Source organism: Dreissena polymorpha, chromosome 4, assembly GCF_020536995.1.
Source record: "Dreissena polymorpha isolate Duluth1 chromosome 4, UMN_Dpol_1.0, whole genome shotgun sequence".
Lineage (NCBI taxonomy): Eukaryota > Metazoa > Mollusca > Bivalvia > Myida > Dreissenidae > Dreissena > Dreissena polymorpha.
The window spans coordinates 115,303,006-115,324,267 of NC_068358.1; the positions used below are offsets into that span (position 1 = coordinate 115,303,006).

At 37.7% G+C, this 21,262-nt stretch overlaps 1 protein-coding gene across 1 annotated transcript in view; it reads right to left on the reverse strand.

Moving 5' to 3' along the window:
- Window positions 1-21,262, reverse strand: part of LOC127878212 (vacuolar protein sorting-associated protein 45-like) — a 32,267-nt gene that overhangs the window by 3,726 nt on the left and 7,279 nt on the right. The window contains exons 4-11 of the mRNA XM_052424709.1: window positions 16,011-16,217; window positions 15,554-15,664; window positions 14,377-14,511; window positions 11,512-11,622; window positions 9,507-9,674; window positions 6,544-6,702; window positions 5,771-5,878; window positions 5,115-5,236 (exon numbers count right to left, since the gene is read on the reverse strand). Coding sequence (XP_052280669.1) covers window positions 5,115-5,236; window positions 5,771-5,878; window positions 6,544-6,702; window positions 9,507-9,674; window positions 11,512-11,622; window positions 14,377-14,511; window positions 15,554-15,664; window positions 16,011-16,217 — 1,121 coding nt within the window. The remainder of the gene's footprint in view (window positions 1-5,114; window positions 5,237-5,770; window positions 5,879-6,543; window positions 6,703-9,506; window positions 9,675-11,511; window positions 11,623-14,376; window positions 14,512-15,553; window positions 15,665-16,010; window positions 16,218-21,262) is intronic.

Sequence of the window (21,262 nt, forward strand, 5' to 3'; positions counted from 1 at the left end):
TTATGCAAATCACTTTATAAATAATGAAATTTTAGTCTGGCGAGCCTGTTAGCAGAAACAAGAAATATCTTTAAAAAAGATATACGGCGTTGATTGTGGTTGCAGTTAATGAAAGGTAAAGACTTCAATGAATGAGATCAAAGATAGCGAATGTCTTTTTCTGTGCAGTTCTTAGCTGCAGCAAACGCAGTACGGGATGATACGCGGAGTTTTCGCGGCTTATTTTACATTATTACATATTGCTGGTCATAAACGCATAGATACAAAACAGAAAACCAAAAGAAGAATGGAAGTGAAATTAAAACATATGAGTCAACCGGCCACACGCGAAGTATCCGTACATATTTTAAATATTTATACGCGCGTTCTTCGAACAAACCTGTTTAAGTGGTTTGTCTGGCGTTGCTATTTGATTTGATTATTAACAGTATCGAGAATCATTGCGCTCATGCTTAATTCATTAGTCAATATGATGGCATAATTCTTGTTAAATTAATTAAAAATAATATTTATCATGGTATTGTTGTAAAACACATTAAGAATCTATTATTAACATACCATATGATATTGCTGGATATCTTCATTTAACATCTGTCTGGTCTAAAGAAAATTCCAGTTCACCTAGTTCACGCTATAGCGTCTTTATTATGTAACGATTATTTTCCTGGCCGCAAACTCCGATCAGCACATAGGGTAGAGACGCAGCGATGACCTGTACGTAAACTCTGACATTCACTCACAGTGGCCGCAAATTGACCCGATATACCTCGCGAGTTGAAATGCAATGCATTAAAGTGAGTCTTCGCTTCCACTGCTCTCTATACTTTAACATGTTAACATGTTGACAGGAATATGGAAGTTAGTACTAAATATGAAAACATAGCCTTTAAGTGCAAACGTTCTCGCGCTGAAAATCTTCTGAAAATAAAAGGTGGACGCACAAACTGTATTGATGTCGAGATTGAGTGTAAGACTGTTCTATCTATTAAGCCTTTTCATTAGATATAAAATTGTTTCATGCTGAACACGCAGTAAAACAGTGTTACAAAGACGCGTACATGTTTCCAATGTTCTGGTCGTATTCTCAAATCAGCCAATGCAGTCAATGAAGTGTATTCATCTGTACTTGGCCGCGGGAAGTTTTATTTGAATTCTATTGGACGCTAACAAAGGTCAGGCTAAGGTGAAAAGCTGGCTTAATACAGCTTACGCCGAAAAAAAAACATAAGAGCTGTGCACTGGGAAAAAACTACTAAATGTATTGTCCCAGGATAGCTGGTTTGTAAATTATTGTACCAGATTAGCCTCTACAGTTCTTGACAGGGACAACACTTTAATTTTTTTTGAAAATTCCATTTAAAGTAAGTCTCTTCTAAACAAAATTCCAGTAAAGCGTTTATTTGTATGTGCAGACTGTACAAGCTTATCTGGGAAACTCTTAACACACATGCATTAAGCCGCATATTCCCAGAACAAGACTCGTTTATTGACCCTTAGAACAAAAGCTTTCATTGCAAACTTCATAGCAGGCATGTTACCCACCTGTCTTTAAGTTGCACAGTGCCCAGGTATGGGTATATATGTTAACCACCTGTCTTTGAGTTGCACAGTGCCCAGGTATGGGTAGGCATGTTTCCCACCTGTCTCAGAGTTGTAAAGTGCCCAGGTATGGGTAGGCATGTTACCCACCTGTCTTTGAGTTGCACAGTGCCCAGGTATGGGTAGGCATGTTAACCACCTGTCTTTGAGTTGCACAGTGCCCAGGTATGGGTAGGCATGTTACCAGACCTGTTTACCCTATCGATTGCTTCTCAGTAGTATGGAGGGCATCTCTCAGTAGTTTTGGACTGTTGTCAGTAGTTTTAAACTTTTCAATCATTTTGAGCATTAAAACACCATGACTGGGTCACATATCAGTTTTATAGTACATAAAGCATTAGATGAATCTAGTTGCTAATAATTAAATCTGTTAAGTGATTGTTTTGCTTTGATTTGTTACAGCCTGTGCCATTTGGTTTGGGAAAATTCGCGCGATAAACCACGAAATGGGAAAAAATAGCGCGATAAACCATGAAATTGGGAGATATTCAGCATTATACATATGATTATAAGTAACAGAATTCAAATTGTTTTTAAGTGCATGTTTGACAGAATTTTATATTATAAAGTGCTGCTTCAATGTCTTTTTACAATGAAGACAATATTTAGTTAATATCCATCCACATGCATATTAAACTTGCAATTATCTATAGATTCTTAAACACACCATTTGATCATGAGCTCTTTAAGAATAGCTATTAATTTAAATCATTTTTTTTTTAAATTAAATATCATAAGGGGAAAACAAACAAATATTGACAAACATCCTTTAGTGTTCTTGTTTTGTTAATGTTATATTAAATGGAGTTAAAATAATATATTTTATTTGTTTACCCAAAGACCTTTAGAATCTATAGGTCTTTGGTTTACCTTTCAATATTTTGCACTTGACAACCTCAGTTCAATGCTATTTCATTAAACTGCACAGCGTAACAAATATAATAAAGCAGAATACGGATATAAATCTGATTATACACAAATCCACTAACATATAAATCAAATCATGTTTGTCTCTTTTCATTTTCGAACGATACTCATCTTATTATAATAAATGCTTTAACTTTGTGAGTAGACAATTTTCCAACACTCGTTTCCGTGACGCACATTCACTGTGCGGATTTCTGATAAATATTTTGTTAAAATCTCAAACGTAGTATGTTGCGTTAATTGACACACGCATTACATTATTCCCTAATGACCATATGATATCCGTTGTTAATTTGAATGGTATTTATTATTTTTGCCGTTAATCACAATTTCTCATCTGCTTGCCGCCATCTTGGACGTGTGTAAAAACAGGCGCGCTCCATCCTGATACATTGACTATCGTCGGTATTCTCCACAATATAAAGAGAGATGTGTATACTGGATAGCAACATAAAATCGTACATATTCGGATAAATTTGCGAACCAATACGCAAGTCAGTTGTCGTTCGGTGATGACTCGACAAGTTCGATCAGCACTCGTTCTCCGGGAGGCTTGAATTTCAACGTTTTTTACTACGCAAGCCCCAAAATGATTATGATTGATACATTACCCATTTAGACCGAAAATAAGCGAAAGTACGATTAAAAACTGAAATTTGACCATTTTGATCGATGAATCCATAGTTTTTCAGTACTAATCCGTAGTGCGTAGTTTAGCCCAATAATCCGTAGGAACTACGGCGAATCCGTAGAAGTAAACAGGTCTGATGTTTCCCACCTGTCTTTGACTTGCACAGTGCCCAGGTATGGGTAGGTATGTTACCCACCTGTCTTTGAGTTGCACAGTGCCCAGGTACGGGTAGGCATGTTAACAACCTGTCTTTGAGTTGCACAGCGCCCAGGTATGGGTAGGCATGTTAACAACCTGTCTTTGAGTTGCACTGTGCCCAGGTATAGGTAGGCATGTTACCCACCTGTCTTTGAGTTGCACAGTGCCCAGGTATGGGTAGGCATGTTACCCACCTTTCTTTGAGTTGCACAGTGCCCAGGTATGGGTAGGCATGTTACACACCTGTCTTTGAGTTGCACAGTGCCAAGGTATGGGTAGGCATGTTACCCACCTGTCTTTGGGTTGCACAGTGCCAAGGTATGGGTAGGCATGTTACACACCTGTCTTTGAGTTGCACAGTGTTCAGGTATGGGTCGGCATGTTACCCACCTGTCTTTGAGTTGCACAGTGCCCAGGTTTGGGTAGGCATGTTACCCACCTGCCTTTGAGTTGCATAGCGCCCATGTATGGGTAGGCATGCTACCCACCTGTCTTTGAGCTGCACAGTGCCCATGTATGGGTAGGCTTGCTACCCACCTGTCTTTGAGTTGCACAGTGCCCAGGTATGGGAAGGCATGTTACCCATCTGTCTTTGAGTTGCACAGCACCCATGTATGGGTAGGCATGTTACCCACCTGTCTTTGAGTTACACACTGTTCAGGTATGGGTAGGTATGTTACCCACCTGTCTTTGAGTTGTACAGTCCCCAGGTATGGGTAGACATGTTACCCACCTGTCATTGAGTTGCACAGTGGCCAGGTATGGGTAGGCATGTAACCAACCTGTCTTTGAGTTTCACAGCGCCCAGATATGGGTAAGCATGTGACCCACCGGTCTTTGAGTTGCACAGCGCCCAGGTAAAAAGGTAGGCATGTTACCCTCCTGTCTTTAGTTGCACAGTGGCCAGGTATGGGTAGGCATGTTACCCACCTGTTTTTGAGTTGCAAAGTGTTCAGGTATGGGTAGGCATGTTACCCACCTGTCTTTGAGTTGCACAGTGCCAAGGTATGGGTAGGCATATTACCCACCTGTCTTTGAGTCACACAGTGCCAAGGTATGGGTAGGCATGTTACCCACCTGTCTTTGAGTTGCACAGTGCCCAGGTATGGGTAGGCATGTTACCCACCTGTCTTGAGTTGCACAGTGCCCATGTATGGATAGGCATGTTACCCACCAGTCTTTGAGTGCACAGTGCCCAGGTATGGGTAGACATGTTACACACCTGTCTTTGAGTTGCACAGTGCCCAGGTATGGGTAGGCATGTTACCCACCTGTCTTTGAGTTGCACAGTGCCCAGGTATGGGTATATATATTAACCACCTGTCTTTGAGTTGCACAGTGCCCAGGTATGGGTGGGCATGTTACCCACCTATCTCAGAGTTGTACAGTGTCCAGGTATGAGCAGGCATGTTACCCACCTGTCTTTAAGCTGTACAGTGCCCAGGTATGGGTAGGCATATTACCCACCTGTCTTTGAGTTGCGAAGTGCCCAGGTATAGGCAGGCATGTTACCCACCTGTCTTTGAGTTGCACAGTGCCCAGGTATGGGTAGGCATGTTACCCACCTGTCTTTGAGTTGCACAGTGCCCAGGTATGGGCAGGCATGTTACCCACCTGTCTTAAAGCTGTACAGTGCCCAGGTTTGCAGGCATGTTACCCACCTGTCTTTGAGTTGCACAGTGCCCAGGTATGGGCAGGCATGTTACCCACCTGTCTCAGAGTTGTACAGCACCCAGGTATGGGTAGATATGTTACCCACCTGTCTTTGAGTTGCACAGTGCCCAGGTATGGGTAGGCGGCCTCCCTCAGTTTGCCTTTCAACAGCTGGTCCAGTAGTGAGTCCAGGAGAGGCTTGTGCTGCGTGTACACGTTCTCAACTCCCTGGAGAACAGGTAGAAAAGGTTAAAATATAATACTGCAAATTCATCTATATTTGACAGCATGACATTTTGAGGTTTAAACAAATGAGTTTTTCGTTGACCAGCAAATTTGTGGATACCTGATTTTGGAAAAAAAGAAGAATATGCATAAATAATTTTCTGTTGTGTTTTTAAGATGTTCGATCAACCCATGAAATTGATTAAATTAATGTCTAACAAGTTATCATGATTATACAGTATTAAGTATCAAAATTGAAAGCTATTTCCTTCCCAACAAGACATAGATAAGTTTGCAGTTCAAATGCTTCTACACATGTGAAACTCCTTGAATGTCAGCAAAGACAGTCAACCATTGTGAGTGAAAAGAACATCATACCGATACACATCTTTTACTAAGTAATATATTGGCATTTTCACACAAATCTACCAAAGCTTAGTTCTAAAGATAAGTATCACAGTTAAAAAATCATGAAACATACGGGAACAGAAAAATACTCTTACACAATTAAAAAGCCCAATCAAGAACAGATCCCACCTTGAGCCCCTTGAAGAACCTTTTGGTGAAGGCGACAGGGTCTGTAGAGCCAAACAGGTCGCTGCCTCGAGTCTTCTTTCCTCCGTACTCCAGGATTGCAGACACCAGCTGGATACAGACATTAATGAACTATGGGGCACATTACAGCAGTTTCTTGAGCTCACTTACATAACTTTATAATAGAACTTTAGTAACCAGCATAACTTAAGTTTTCTAAAGGTTGGTACCCAGTATAGAACATTTTTCTTATTAACTATAAACTCTCTTGTAAACACTTTTGTGTAAATTTGCAAAAGTTAAACCAGCTGTCGTTTACGTGTACTTAGAAAAATATATGGGTTGTGCTCAGTGAAAAAGGGGTTTAATGCATGTGCATAAAGTGTCATCCCAGATTAGCCTTTGCAGTCCACACATGCTATTTAGGCACGACACTTACCGCTTTTATTATATTTTTCTTTACAGAAATTCTCTTCTGAGCAAAAATCCAGTTTAGGCAGAAAATGAAGTCCCTGATAAGTCTGGGACGACACTTTACGCACATGCATTTAACCCCTTTTTCACAGAGCATGGCCCATATGTATTACATTTTGAAAGTAAGAACTAAATGTGCCAAACACAAAGTTGCCCGAACAACACATTTGGACAAGAACAAAGGAAATGTACACCTGAAAGAAAGTTGTTCTAAATGCAGTTTTCATTATTTGCATACCACTATCCTTTTTCACTCTACCACTTCACATTTGTCCAACTACAAGGGTACCACTGCAACTCACCGTTCTGTAGTTGTCAGGGACGCCCTGTTTACGGAGTGTCTCCACAAGGCCGGACACATCGTTGTTGCTGTGAGACTCGTACCTCAGTGCGTACAGCATCACCAGCCGCAACTTGTCCAGTTGACTCACTTTACTGTCGTTTAGTAACGTCTTGATTTTCTGTATAATCATTGAAACTTGTGTTTGAAGTGATGGTGATAAGATTTTTTATATCAATTTAAGCACATAAATTGGGCATAAGTTTGCAGCAATACTGAGCCCATCACTGTAATAACTCTTTGTTTTCGGACACTTAAGAATAATTTTTAAACAAGGGCTGTTTGTAAAACATGCATGCCCCCCATATGGGCTGTCAGTTGTAGAGGCAGCCATTGTGTGAATATGTTTTTTGTCACTGTGACCTTGACCTTTGATCCAGTGACCTGAAAGTCAATAGGGGTCATCTGCCAGTCATGATCAATGTACCTATTAAGTAGCATGATCCTAGGCCTAATTATTCTTGAGTTATCATCCGGAAACATTTTACTGTTTCGAGTCACTGTGACCTTGACCTTTGACCTAGTGCCCTGAAAATTAATAGGGGTCATCTGCCAGTCATGATCAATGTACCTATGAAGTTTCATGATCCTAGGCCTAAGCATTCTTGAGTTATCATCCGGAAACCATTTTACTATTTCGAGTCACTGTGACCTTGACCTTTGACCTAGTGACCTGAAAATCAATAGGGGTCATCTGCCAGTCATGATCAATGTACCTATGAAGTTTCATGATCCTAGGCCTAAGCGTTCTTGAGTTATCATCCAGAAACCATCAGGTGGACGGACCGTCGGACCGACAGAGGGACAGACCGAACGACATGTGCAAAACAATATACCCCCTCTTCTTCGAAGCGGGGCATAAAAATTGTGTCCGAAAATTTAGATACAAAAATTTTTTGAAAAATACAGGTTTCCCAAAATTTTGGGAAAAAAACATACAGGTCTTAACAAATTGAGAGACACTCTCAAAATATTGCATTCACAACAGATACAGGTTTACAATGTGTATAGCGTCATTGTTTTAACGAATAAAAGCATGTGCTTGTACTATGCCATATAGAACAAATTTAATTTATACATGTATTTGTTTCACATTAAGCTGTAAGGTGAAACCATTGTATGTCATTTGTGACAGTGTACATTTTTATTTACTCAATAACACAAATGCAATGATCCATTGCCGCAAGGCATTTGTCTGCCAGTTTTTAAAACCCTTATCCAGTTGTAAAAACAACATGATCAAAGTGTCATCAGATAAAAGCAACAGGGCAGAATTTTGGTAAAATAGCATTGTTAACTTAACTGTCCAAAAATTAAGTCATTAATTATGGACGAAAAACCAGAATGTCCGAAATTTGAAAATCAAGATTTTTTGTGTGTTTTGGCTAAAAACAGGGGGGTCAGAAAATGTATTTTGTCCGAAAACTTAGACTAGTTACCGTATTTTCTAAATTAAAGGGCAAATAACTAAACAAAAGGGCCATGATGGCCCTGAATCGCTCACCTGACTAACCAAATACAATCCAAACCCAGATTTCATCAAGATAAACATTCTGACCAAATTTCATAAAGATTAGATGAAAACTGTGACCTCTATTGTTTACACAAGGTTTTTCTATTATTTGACCTAATGACCTAGTGTTTGACCCCAGGTGACCCAAATACAATCCAAACCCAGATTTCATCAAGATAAACATTCTGATCAAATTTTATAAAGATTGGATGAAATCTGTGACCTTTATTGTCTACACAAGGTTTTTCTATTATTTGACCTAGTGACCTAGTTTTTGACCCCAGATGACCCAAATACAATCCCAACCCAGATTTCATCAAGATAAACATTCTGACCAAATTTCATAAAGATTGGATGAAAACTGTGACCTCTATTGTCTATACAAGGTTTTTCTATTATTTGACCTAGTGACCTAGATTTTGACCTAGTGACCTAGTTTTTGACCCCAGATGACCCAAATACAATCCCAACCCAGATTTCATCAAGATGAACATTCCTCCCAAATTTCATAAAGATTGGATGAAAACTGTGACCTCTACTGTCTACACAAGGTTTTTCTATTATTTGACCTAGTTTTTGACCTAGTGACCTAGTTTTTGACCCCAGATGACCCAAATACAATCCCAACCCTGATTTTATCAAGATTAACATTCTGACCAAATTTCATAAAGATTGGATAAAAACTGTGACCTCTACTGTCTACACAAGTTTTTTTCTATTATTTGACCTAGTTTTTGACCTAGTGACCTAGTTTTTGACCCTAGATGACCCAAATACAATCCCAACCCAGTTTTCATCAAGATAAACATTCTGACCAAATTTCATAAAGATTGGATGAAAACTGCAACCTCTATTGTCTACACAAGGTTTTTCTATTATTTGACCTATTATGTGACCTAGTTTTAGACCTAGTGACCTAGTTTTTGACCCCAGATGACCCAAATACAATCCCAATCCAGATTTCATCAAGATAAACATTCTGACCAAATTTCATAAAGATTGGATGAAAACTGTGACCTCTACTGTCTACACAAACAAATTGTTGACGGACGGACGGACGCACACATGCACACATATACGGACGCCGGACATCACACGGTCACATAAGCTCACCATGTCACTTCGTGACAGGTGAGCTAAAAATGTGTGGATCGTATGGCAAGAAAGAAGTTACTTGCATACATGCACTCAATGGTAATGACTTATTTGAAGTTATCAATTTAATTACTGGAGAAACATGGAAGTTGTTTGCTCCAATTACTTCTAACAATTTATGCAAACGACAGACAAACCACCTACACTGGATTTTCGCTTTATTATAAGAGACATCCTTTAAACCAAAAATACCATAAACACGAAAAGGTATTGTCTCTGATAAGCCCGTGCTGAATTCAAAAGAGTGCGGTTTTCACCTGTAAGGACGCTGAGTGGTCGCTCTGACAGGCCAGTTCCTGCTCTGTCTCCGACACCTCCAGCAGCCCAGTCTTGCCCACGAGCCTTGACAGTTCTCCCACCACCGTCACGTGCTTCGAGACCGTACCAGACATCTTCTTGAACTGTGGGTAGTTCTCTATGAAGGCCTGACAACAAATACTATCAATCATATATTGCAGGAAAACATTTTTTTTTACATCTGGGTATAATTTAGACTTTGAAGCTTAATAGATGTTCCACAACTGTGAATTCTCCATTGATATTGTCATGAATACATGTACTGGTTATCATCTTATGTTGCTATGACAACAAGTTTGATAACCATTAACAAAAAACATAACATGGAAAGTAGGATTTTCCAAAAGTCACCACTGACTTCAATAATAAAGGTTTTATAATGCAGCAGTTCATATGAGCCCCATCATGCGAAAATGTGTCTCATTCTATATGCAGCCAGTATAGTTCAAGACCAGCCTGGATAATCGCACAGTCTGGTCAGACCACCTGATTGCCTGGATGGTCTGGAGCTACACTGGCCAAATATATTGCATTCCATATTCATTATTTGTGCATGACAAGGAAATCTGTGAAATGCTGTCAGGTGAAGATTTAGCTGCTCATTTAACTTTGTATAGGTACAATGCCGACACACATTTTAATTAACTATGGTGATGATCATGTGAAAACTGTTGAAATGTACTAGATAAGGGACAGATAGAAATGCCAATTTTGATAATTAAAAGCCATCACTCAAAGATTTCAGAGGTAATTAGCAGGTTATCAACTTTTGCCAAGAAAATATACCAACTTACAGTTTTATTATATTGAGTATTGGATAAAAACTGTTACACTTTGTAAACAAAACCTAAATAGAAAGACCAACAGCAGATGGAAATAAGCAGACCAATATGTCCCATCTGGTACAACTAAGGATATTTTCCCAACTAGAGACTTTACCTCCTCTTTCTGAATGACAGACAAGACACAACAGTAAAAAATACCCATGCAGTCTTCAATAATAAGGCTTTGATTAATTGGTGTGAAAGTTTGTCAGATTGCAACACACCGCCAAAGTGTTTCAAAGACACAAGTCGACCTTGAATTGTGAATATTATGTTGATGATGAATTGAAATAAAAATATACTGATAAACAAGACTATTGCCAAGCAATACAAGTCCCCTACCGGTAAAACTCCAACATTTTCAGCAATATTTGTAGTCTATTTGTTGCCATAGCAACCAGAATTCTTGATGTGGGAACAAGATGAAGTGACGTGCATAATCTCCATATTGCCATCTGTCCATGTTTCAAGTTTCATGAAAAATTATGAAGAACTTTTAAAGTTATCGCAGGATCCAGAAAAGTGTGAAAGACATACAGACACACAGAGCGCAAACCATAAGTCCCCACCGGGTTTACAAGTAGGGGAATAAAAATGAGGGGGGGGGATATCCTAAGTGTGATATTGCAATAAATCCAATTCACACAACTATACAACTATATCAATTCACACAACTATACAACTATATCAATACCAACAAGAAGTGTTTGTCCCCCCCCCCCACCGATATATTTGACTTTTGACCTTGAAGGATGACCTTGACCTTTCACCACTCAAAATGTGCAGCTCTGTGAGATACACATGCATGCCAAATATCAAGTTGCTATCTTCAATATTGCAAAAGTTATGGCCAATGTTAAAGTTTGGCACAAACAAACCAACAAACAGACATGGCAAAAACAATATGTCCCCCAGTATTGACTGGCGGACATAATATACTGGAGGACATAACAATGTGACTGTTGAACTTATTATCTAATAAAATGCAAACAGATGTGTTTGACCAACAACAAAGCATAAAGGAATTTTTTTTTGACATTGGTGACATTTATTACTTTTAAGAAAAAGACACAACATTTAATAAACCACAGAGGGATAAGATTTACAAAAATGTAATGGAATCTTCAAACCCCTTGTTCACCTTCATATCAGCGATGGATTCCACTTTGGCCTGACTCTGTGATTTCTTCTGGAACTCGTCCATCAATGTCTTGATGTTGTTCCCAATCTCTCCAAAGTTCATGTACATATTCTGTAAGATTTTTCAACTTCTTGTTTTGTTTTCAAATTGTTGTAGGAATATTTTGCAAGAGATTTAGTTATTTGAACGTTTGCATTTGTTCACAATCTCCCCAAAGATCATTTACATATTATGCAAGAGATTTAGTGTTTTTTTTGGCCTAATGCGTAAAAGTCAAGCCCCAAAACTTCCTTTCAAAACTTCTGACACTCCTGACTGAGGCCTGTTTTACGAAAAACTGACTTAAACCTTTACCACTTGGATACGTATTTTTACGCATTGGTTTTCCCTTTGAAAGTTAAATTTAATTAAAAACCTTTCTCACTAGATTCAAGTTTTAAGGGCTTCATTTCTAACCCTTAGATACTGATGAGCAGCAAACAGCATAAAAGCAGAACAGGCTGTTCTGGTTTTATGCTGGTTGCAAAAGCCATTTTCACTTTGCTTCTTGTGGGGGAAAGGGTTAAGTCACTTATTTCATTGGTGTGTTTAACTATTTAAAAGTTGGTATACAACATAGTATAAATGCTCTTCAGTTCAACTTTATTTTTTAATTCCAGCTTTAAATATGTTTACAATGACATTTTTTCAAACTTAATTTCAATATGAAAGCAAGTTGAAGCTAACCCTGGTCAAACAGACTGAAAGAAATGCAACAAATCATAGCCAGAGGACTAGTGGGACGCTTTTCACCCCAAATTGCCAGGTGGAAACCATATCCATACAGTGATTTTTTTTGCCCAAAATTACCGCCGATATTCCGCTGCTTCCCAATTGCAAAAAATGACATTTTTTCCCAAAAATCTGACCAAAATTTCCCAAAAAATGACCAAATTTTCCCGATTAAGCCAATAAGATTACAATGTCATTTAGCGTTAATTTCGTAGAACGAGTGCCGATCGAGCTTGTCGAGTCTTCGCCGAATGACAACTGACTTACGAATGTTCGCGAATGTAGCCGAATATGGTTTTACGTTGCTATCCACACATCTCTCTCTATATTGCGGAGGATACCGACGATAGTCGATGTATCCCGATTGTTAACACCTGTTTTTACACACGTCAAAGATGGCGGCAAGCAGACGAGAAGTTTGCGATGAGCAGCGAAAATGATAAATAACACTAGAATTAACAGCGGATATCACATGGTTATTAGGAGATTATTTAATATGTGTGTCAATTTACGCAAAATACTATGTTTGAGACGAACAACAACAAATATTTATTAGAAATGTTCACAGTGAATGTGCGTAACTGAAATCTGTGTTGGGAAATTGGAGTTCACAAAGTTAAAGCATTTAAGACGAGAACCGTTCGAAAATGGAAAGAGACAAACATGATTTGATTTATATGTTAGTTGATCTCTGTATATTCAGATTCATATGCATATTCTGCTTTATTATGTTTGTCACGCTGTATAGTTTGGTGAAATAGCATTGAACTGAGGATGTCAATTGTGCAAGATATTAAAAGGTAAACAAATGAAATGTATTATTTTAGCTCCATTTAATACAACATTAACACAGCAAGAACACAAAATAGTTTTTGTTAATATTTGTTAATGTTTTCACCATATCATATTTTACTTTTAAAAACATCCTGAGTTAAATTCATACTTTTAAAGAGATTATGATTAAATCATAATGGTACATGTATATTGAAGAATCTATAGATTATTGCAAGTTTAATATGCATGTGGAAGGATATTAACTAAACATTGTAAGAAGACATGAAAGCAACACTTTATAATATAAAAATGCTGTCAAACATGAACTTAGCAATTTTTATTCTGTTCTTATAATCATATTTATAATGTTTCCCAATTTCATGGTTTATCTCGCTATTTTTCCCAATTTCATGGTTTATCGCGCTAATTTTCCCAATTCAAATGCCACAGGCTGTAACAAAAAAAGCAAAAAAAATCACTGCCATAACATTACTGCCATTACAATCTATGCTTTTTAACTGTTTAGTAGTAAAACATTTTTTTCAGATAGAAAAGATTACCAAATATTTTATTTTTGTGTCATAAAAGATAAGTTGATACTTATTAGAACTTTAATTACGAACAGAGTATTGTAGCATTCAATAAGAAAAAAAAGCATCTAACAAATAAAGATTTTAAAGAAATATTAAACAAAGCAAAGCGCCATACAAACATATAAGATTTAATCATATTCAATATATCAATAAACCAAATTTTTCTGGTTTTGCCTGCCATTTTATATTATAAATTGTATCAACTAGTCAAAGTGTGTTGACTTAAGCAGCAATCAATAGACCAACACGTAAATCCTTTGTTCTGTTAATTGAACAATAACTTCAGAAGTTTTACTAACCTTTATACATTTCAAATCTTACAGAAATCAATGATAAATACATGAAGCTGCCTATATTCTCTCAAATAGAGAGAATTTTATGTTTGTGGAATCCAATAAAAAACTGGCTATCTTAATCAACAAAAATTGAAACAACCACATAGAATGGTATCCATTAATAACTATTTAAGCTTTTAGAAAAATTGGGTTTGATGCATGTGCGTAAATTGTCATCCCAGATTAGCCTATGCAGTTCATACAGGCAAATCAGGGACAATACTATCCACTTTTATTGTATTTTCCTTTTAAAGGAAGTCTCATTTTAGCAAAAATCCAGTAAAGGGTAAGTTTGTCCCTGATTGACCTGTGGGGACTGCACAGTCTTATCTGGGATGACACTTTCACACATGCATTAAACCCCACAAATCTAACAGGTCCCATCTGCTTACATTGGCGTAGAATTCATCGTGTTCAGCAGAGAGCACCACCTCTTGCAGCTCCTTGGAGATTCCCGGTACAGATGAGAGGTTCACACGATTGTTACTGATGCCCAGCAGCTCATGTACCATGGCCTGGTAGGTCCACTGGACAAAACAAAAAATGGGGTTTAATCTGACAAATATGATCTGGTATGTGTACATGATATCAGTAGGAAAACAGGAGAGATAATTGGGGTCAGTTAGCCTTATACATGTGTCATAATACATCACAAATCAGCTGTGGACCACTTTTCTCAACATAACTGCAATTATATGGATGTGCAGTGTATCATACATAGAAGAGGAAACAATGTCTACAAACATATCACTAAGCAAACATATAAATGTAACTAGCCTAGTAGCCTAGTATGTCATTTAGAAACAGATAAGGTGGGATGATATTCTTATTAGGTGTCTTAGAAGTATATGAAGATAAAACAAGAAATGTGTTTGTCAGAAACACAATGCCCTCTACTGCGCCACTTTGAAGCCATATATTTGAAATTTGACCTTGAAGGATGACCTTGAGCTTTCACCACTCAAAATGTGCAGATCCATGAGATATGCATGCCAAATATCAAGTTGCTATCTTCAATATTGCAAAAGTTATGGGCAATGTTAAAGTTTTCGGACAGACGGACAGACTGACGGAGAGTTAAAAAACTATATGTCACCCTATCGGGGGCATAAAAAGTTGGGTCAAGACAGTTATCTATGTGTCACACTCTGGTAACACCAGACAGGAGAAGAGACTTCCTTTAAACTCCAAATTCCGTTAAAGCAAGAAGTAACTGTCATCCCTGATTAACCACTGTGGACTGCACAGGCTAATCTAGAAAGATACCACACTCATATGCATTTAGCCTGTTTTTCCCAAAACGCCACTCACATACATGTTATAATCTAACAGATATTGACAAAGAATATTAGACTTAAGCTCTTACATAAACGCAAACTGGAAAAAAAATCTACACATTTAATTCTGTGCATTCGATCTTTTTTTATCATTTGTTAATCTTACAAATTGACAGTACCTACACAAAATAACAAGTAAGAAATAAAGTTCCAATTTTAAGTAAATAAATTATCTGGAACTTTGAGATGAGCCTGTCTACAATAAGTTAAAAATGAGAATATAAAGGCCTACTTGATTTAAAATGGGAGTGACTGCATCGTCCCTACGGTCTAGAATGAGTAAAACAGGCTCCACATCCGTCCGTCGGAACTCAAAAAGGCCTGCATCTTTACTGATGGTTTGCTGAAAACAAACAATATTTTAAGCTAAACCAGTATACTGCTAAGTCCCATTGATTATAACTTATTCACATGCAAGAGACTTGAAAGGTTCAAACTTTACTCCCAAAATTGTTGACAAATGATTAATATAAAATTATTCATAAATGGTACCTAGGATCTTCATGTGAAATGTAGGAGTGTGTAAATATTATGACATGGTGTTTTAATACATCTTAATTTTTGCAATTTCATAGTTTCCTTGGTATCATTTGGATTCCAGAACAGTATGATCCAAATCTCTACAGCATTTATTACAAAGTAAAGAGCTAAAAACTATGAGAGAGGAAGAGGAAAAGGGAAAAACTTACTCTCACACTTTCTGCAAGCTTCCTGGCAAGCTCTGACGAGTTTTGATAGCGGATCATGGGGCATTTTTTTAAGGACAGTAGTGCAGAGGTGAGGCCCTGGGTGGTTCGTTTGAGGGCCGCAGGCTGCCAGTCTACACCCTTGTAGCAGCCTACAATGTTCAGTGCAAACAGGTGAGGGTTGACTGCAATGTAGTCGGCGAAAAACTCCTGAAATGCAATCACTGTCAGTAAAGAAAACATCAAGATGATAGACAGAATACACTAGTACCCAGTATGCAGAAAATATCAAAAGGTTCCTCCAAGCATGACAAAAGGAAAGCATGTACTAGTACTCAACATTGCTATACATGTACATATTATGTAGATTTTAAAACTCTACAATAGCTGTCCATGAAAGCAGAATCATTTACATAAGTTTTAGGTTAATTATATTGTTTAAGTTTTCGAAAAAGCAAAATGAAGAATGCCCTGGATATCAGAACCACTTTACCACCAACCCGTTCAAAGAGTTAACATTTTTCATTTAATTAAATTGACTAAATAACAAGCACAAAGCATATTAGGAGGCCCCAGGTCATTTGCCACCCAGAGTACTTTCTCTGTTATCTTCCCCCAAACTACAAAGCCTCTAGGGTGTTTTAATATGCCACTGGCTAAAATAAAATCAAGCTAACTAAAATAGATTTAAACACAATTTGTGAAAAACATGTATATAGTAGTATGGTGAAGTGAATATACAGATTCCAATACTGTTAGGTGGAATAGGTGTTTAGGAATAAACCCATAAATGAAATTGCCATGTGGTGGTATAGACTGGTTTTAACCCTGGCGGGACATTGACAAGTGGTGGAGTGGTGGATTCACAGGTTTAAAAATGGTGCAGTGGAGTGGATTCATAGGTTTAAGCCTAATGTGGTGAAATGGAGTAGTGGATAAACAGGTTTAAACCCAACATGGTACTAGGCACAGGATAAGTAGATAACTTAGATTGATATCAACATGGTTTTCTGGAAATTAGTAGTGGATATATAGGCTTAAACCAAAAACATTGCCTTGCAGTTGTGCAATGGAAAAACAGGTTTAGACCAGTGAAAGTGTCATGTGTTGACATAATATATAAAATAAGTTCAAACCCAGCTGTGTTGTATGTGGTAAAGTGGATTAAAAGGTTTAAGCCCAACACATATGGCAACAGTGTAGATTAACAGGTTTGAATCCATGACATTATTATATGGAGGTGTATGTCCTAGAAGATTAAACCTTACAGTGCCATTTTGCAGTTTAGTGAAATAAACAGGTTCAAAACATACACGGTGTTGTGTGGTGGTGTATTGGACTCACAGGTTTAAACTTGACACAATGCACTGAGGTAGTAAAGCAGGCTAACAGGTTTTAACCCAACACAGTGTTGATTAGTGGTGTATTGGACTAACAGGGTTAAACCTTACAAAGTGCACTGAGGTAGTAAAGCAAGCTAAAAAGGTTTTAACCCAACACAGTGATGAGTGGTGGTGTATTGCAGGGCTTTCCACAGGCCATTTAACGATCCCTCGCCAGGGCGCTTGAATTTCTAAATCAGAGTCCCCGGGGCGCTTGAAATTTTTAGATCAGTGTATTTTTCAGTAAAAGAAAGTGGAGATTGTCCAAAAAATCAAGGTTTCTCTATCAGTGTATCAATATTCCCTGTTTTAAAGAGCACTCGGTACGAACTTTCACAAGTAATCGCCATAAACACCACATGGGGTAATGGATAATCCACTGATAAGAGAATAGCATGACGCGCGTATCGATTATTCTAGCCACATTACACAGTCATTTAAATGCTGACAAGGATGTATCTGGTAACTTTCCAGTCGTCAAACTGTTAAGTTCATCGTCCAATCGGTTATGCAAATGCTTATGAGGGCGGGGTTAACTATCGACCATTATTTTTCATTGACGTTGGGCATGAAGTAAGAGTTTATCGCAGCTTGATTAGCAAGAAGTTGTACCATTTTCGTAATATAAAACCGGTAATTAGTACAGTACATTAAAGACGGTTTCGGGCATCATCATCACAGCTTTTTACTGTAAACAAGTGTTACCTATGACTCTTTATTAATACGAGAAATTAATTGCAAGTGGTAAAAAATTAATTACTTATAGCGAGCAAGTTGTGCAAATGACTCCCAGTTACAATTATGTGATAACAATTTAATTCCAGTACATGTATATTTCATCATGTCCATTTATAGAACTGATTCACCTCGTTTTTCTGACATTTATTCGACACGTTATGCGCTTTAAAAAAAATTCATTGAATTTATTACGCACACTTTTAAATGTTTTGTCCGATAATCGATAGTAAGAAGACTGATGATGGCAACCGGCCGTGATCCTCATGGACAACGTGAATTTCATGCATAATTCCGTCAAAACATTTATTCGACTCGTAAAGTGTTTAAACAAATTATCGTTGAATTTATAACGCAACGGTTAATATTTGTTGAAATCTCAAATGGGAATAATTAAATTTGTAATCCGAAACCCATTCCCGTAAGTTGATGTTAGCACGTTTTTAATCCGAAACACACTTCTGAATGTAAATGTTACCGCAATGTTTAATATTTTTGCTTCAAATTAGCAGTGCAAATTTATTTTGTGTCGAATCTTTTTCTCAATAAAAAAGAGCGCGAAAATTATGTAGCATGTACAACCTCGCGCCATTTGCATACAAAAGCGTGCGTGTATTGAGCGTTTTAACAAGCACACAACAGGTCAGGGGATTGACGCATATTTAGAGGCAATATTTCATCAAATCTATAAATAGTCACTTAAAAAATGGCAAGGTTTGTGTTAAAGAAATAATTGAGAGCTTTTATCGTAAATATTTACCAGAAAGTGATTTATAAAAACGGAATAAACTGGATTATCGGGTAATAAATAGAAACTTGAAAAGTAGTAAGTATACAGTAATAGAGTCGAGTTGAAACGTATGTATTGGGGAATCGTTCGAGTCAGGATTTTACTATCTGTGCGGGAAAGTTTTAAAACAATTAAACAATATAAAAAAAAATATCTTTAAATTACTGGGGGATTTTTTTTTAAGAGTCATAGCGCACCAAATGACGTCTTTTGACGCTGTTTTTCTTTGAGTTATAACGCACCACAAAACGTGAATTGACACGTTAAATTTTAAAAAAATCAACGTCAGGAGGAGACACCCCTCCCGAACCACCCCTAGCAGCCCCGGGGCGTTTGACAAAAATCCTGTGGAAAGCACTGTATTGGACTAACAGGGTTAAACCTTACAAAGTGCACTGAGGTAGTAAAGCAGGCTAGCAGGTTTTAACCCAACACAGTGTTGAGTAGTGGTGTATTGGACTAACAGGTTTAAACCTTACACAGTGCACTGAGGTAGTAAAGCATGCTAAAAAGGTTTTAACCCAACACAGTGTTGTTTGGTGGTATATTGGACTCACAGGTTTAAACCTTACAAAGTGCTCTGAGGTAGTAAAGCAGGCTAAACAGGTTTTAACCCAACACAGTGTTGAGTGATGGTGTATTGGACTTACAGGTTTAAACCTTACAAAGTGTACTGTGGTAGTAGCAGGCTAAAAAGGTTTCAACCCAACACAGTATTGTGTGGTAGGGTACATTATTTTTTTTCTTTTTATAAAGTACATTTCAACAGTACTTTCTCTATCTAGCGAAAATGCTGAAATTCCCAATTGGAGTCCAAAGAAATTCTAAACACAAAGAAAAGTTGTGTTTGTTTTGTTAGAAAATTAAACTCTTTGTGAGTGCACATATGAAATCAATTAGTTTTGCGTAACCTCACGTTCAATTAATTCCAGTTATACAACACTGAATTCAATCAATAGAGCCCTGACTGGTGTATTTTCCAAAGATTTTACTTTTTTATATTGATCTTTTTTTTTTTTACTGAAATGAGGCATAATAGTAAATACTATACCAAAAAAGTGGTCATCAGTCGTATGGTTATGTTCTATTGACAAAGTTTGACTACAGAAACTTAAGGATTACTTTGTCTATTGAATTTTTACCAGCCCAAAATAAAACTAGAGCTTTGTCAGAGACGTGACAAATACCCCCACATGCCGCATTGACACAGAATATTTTGCATGTTGTCTTCAAAAAAAAAACAGACACCATGCTCAATGTTTAAAACGCACTAAGTGACCCCGTGACCTAGTTTGTGAACCAGCATGGCCCATGTTCGAACTTGACCTACACATCATCTAGAGTAGATACAACTTCTGACCAAGTTTGGTGAAGCTGTGATGAAAACTACTTGAATTAGACAGCGGACAACATGCTCAATGTTTAAAACGCACTAAGTGACCCCGTGACCTAGTTTATGTCACAGCATGACCCATATTCGAACTTGACCTAGACATCATCTAGATACAACCTCTGAGCAAATTTGATGAAGTTGGGATAAAAACTGCTTGAATTAGAGCGCGGACACCATGCTCAATGTTTAAAACGCACTAAGTGACCCTGTGACATGGTTTATGACCCGGAATCACCCATATTCGAACTTGACCTAGACATCATCTACATGTAGATACAACTTCTGACCAAGTTTGGTGAAGATGGGATGAAAACTACTTGAATTAGAGAGCGGACACCATGCTCAATGTTTAAAACGCACTTAGTGACCCCGTGACCTAGTTTATGACCCGGCATGACCCATATTCGAACTTGACCTAGACATCATCTAGATACAACTTCTGACCAAGTTTGGTGAAGATGGAATCAAAATTACTTGAATTAAAGAGCGGACACCATGCTCAATGTTTAAAACGCACTTAGTGACCCTGTGACCTAGTTTATGACCCGGCATGACCCATATTCGAACTTGACCTAGACATGATCTAGATACAACATCTGACCAAGTTTGGTGAAGATTGGATGAAAACAACTTGAATTAGAGAGCGGACACTTAATACGGACCGATCGACCAACCGACAGAAAGACCGACAGACAGACAGACTGACAGACAAGCTCACTCCTATATACCCCCCCAAACTTTGTTTATGGGGGTATAATTATTGATTCTGAACGTGTCCTTTACAATAAATTAACACTTGTGCTAACAGTTGATGATTGCAAACCTGTGTCAAACTCGAGCCCAGCAATTAAATTCATCTCTGCCTGTCTCAACTCAAAAGTTGTTCCACTTCATTTGATGATATTGTTCTTTTTACCAACTTAGTACAAAATTGTGGCATGCCTGTGAACGATTT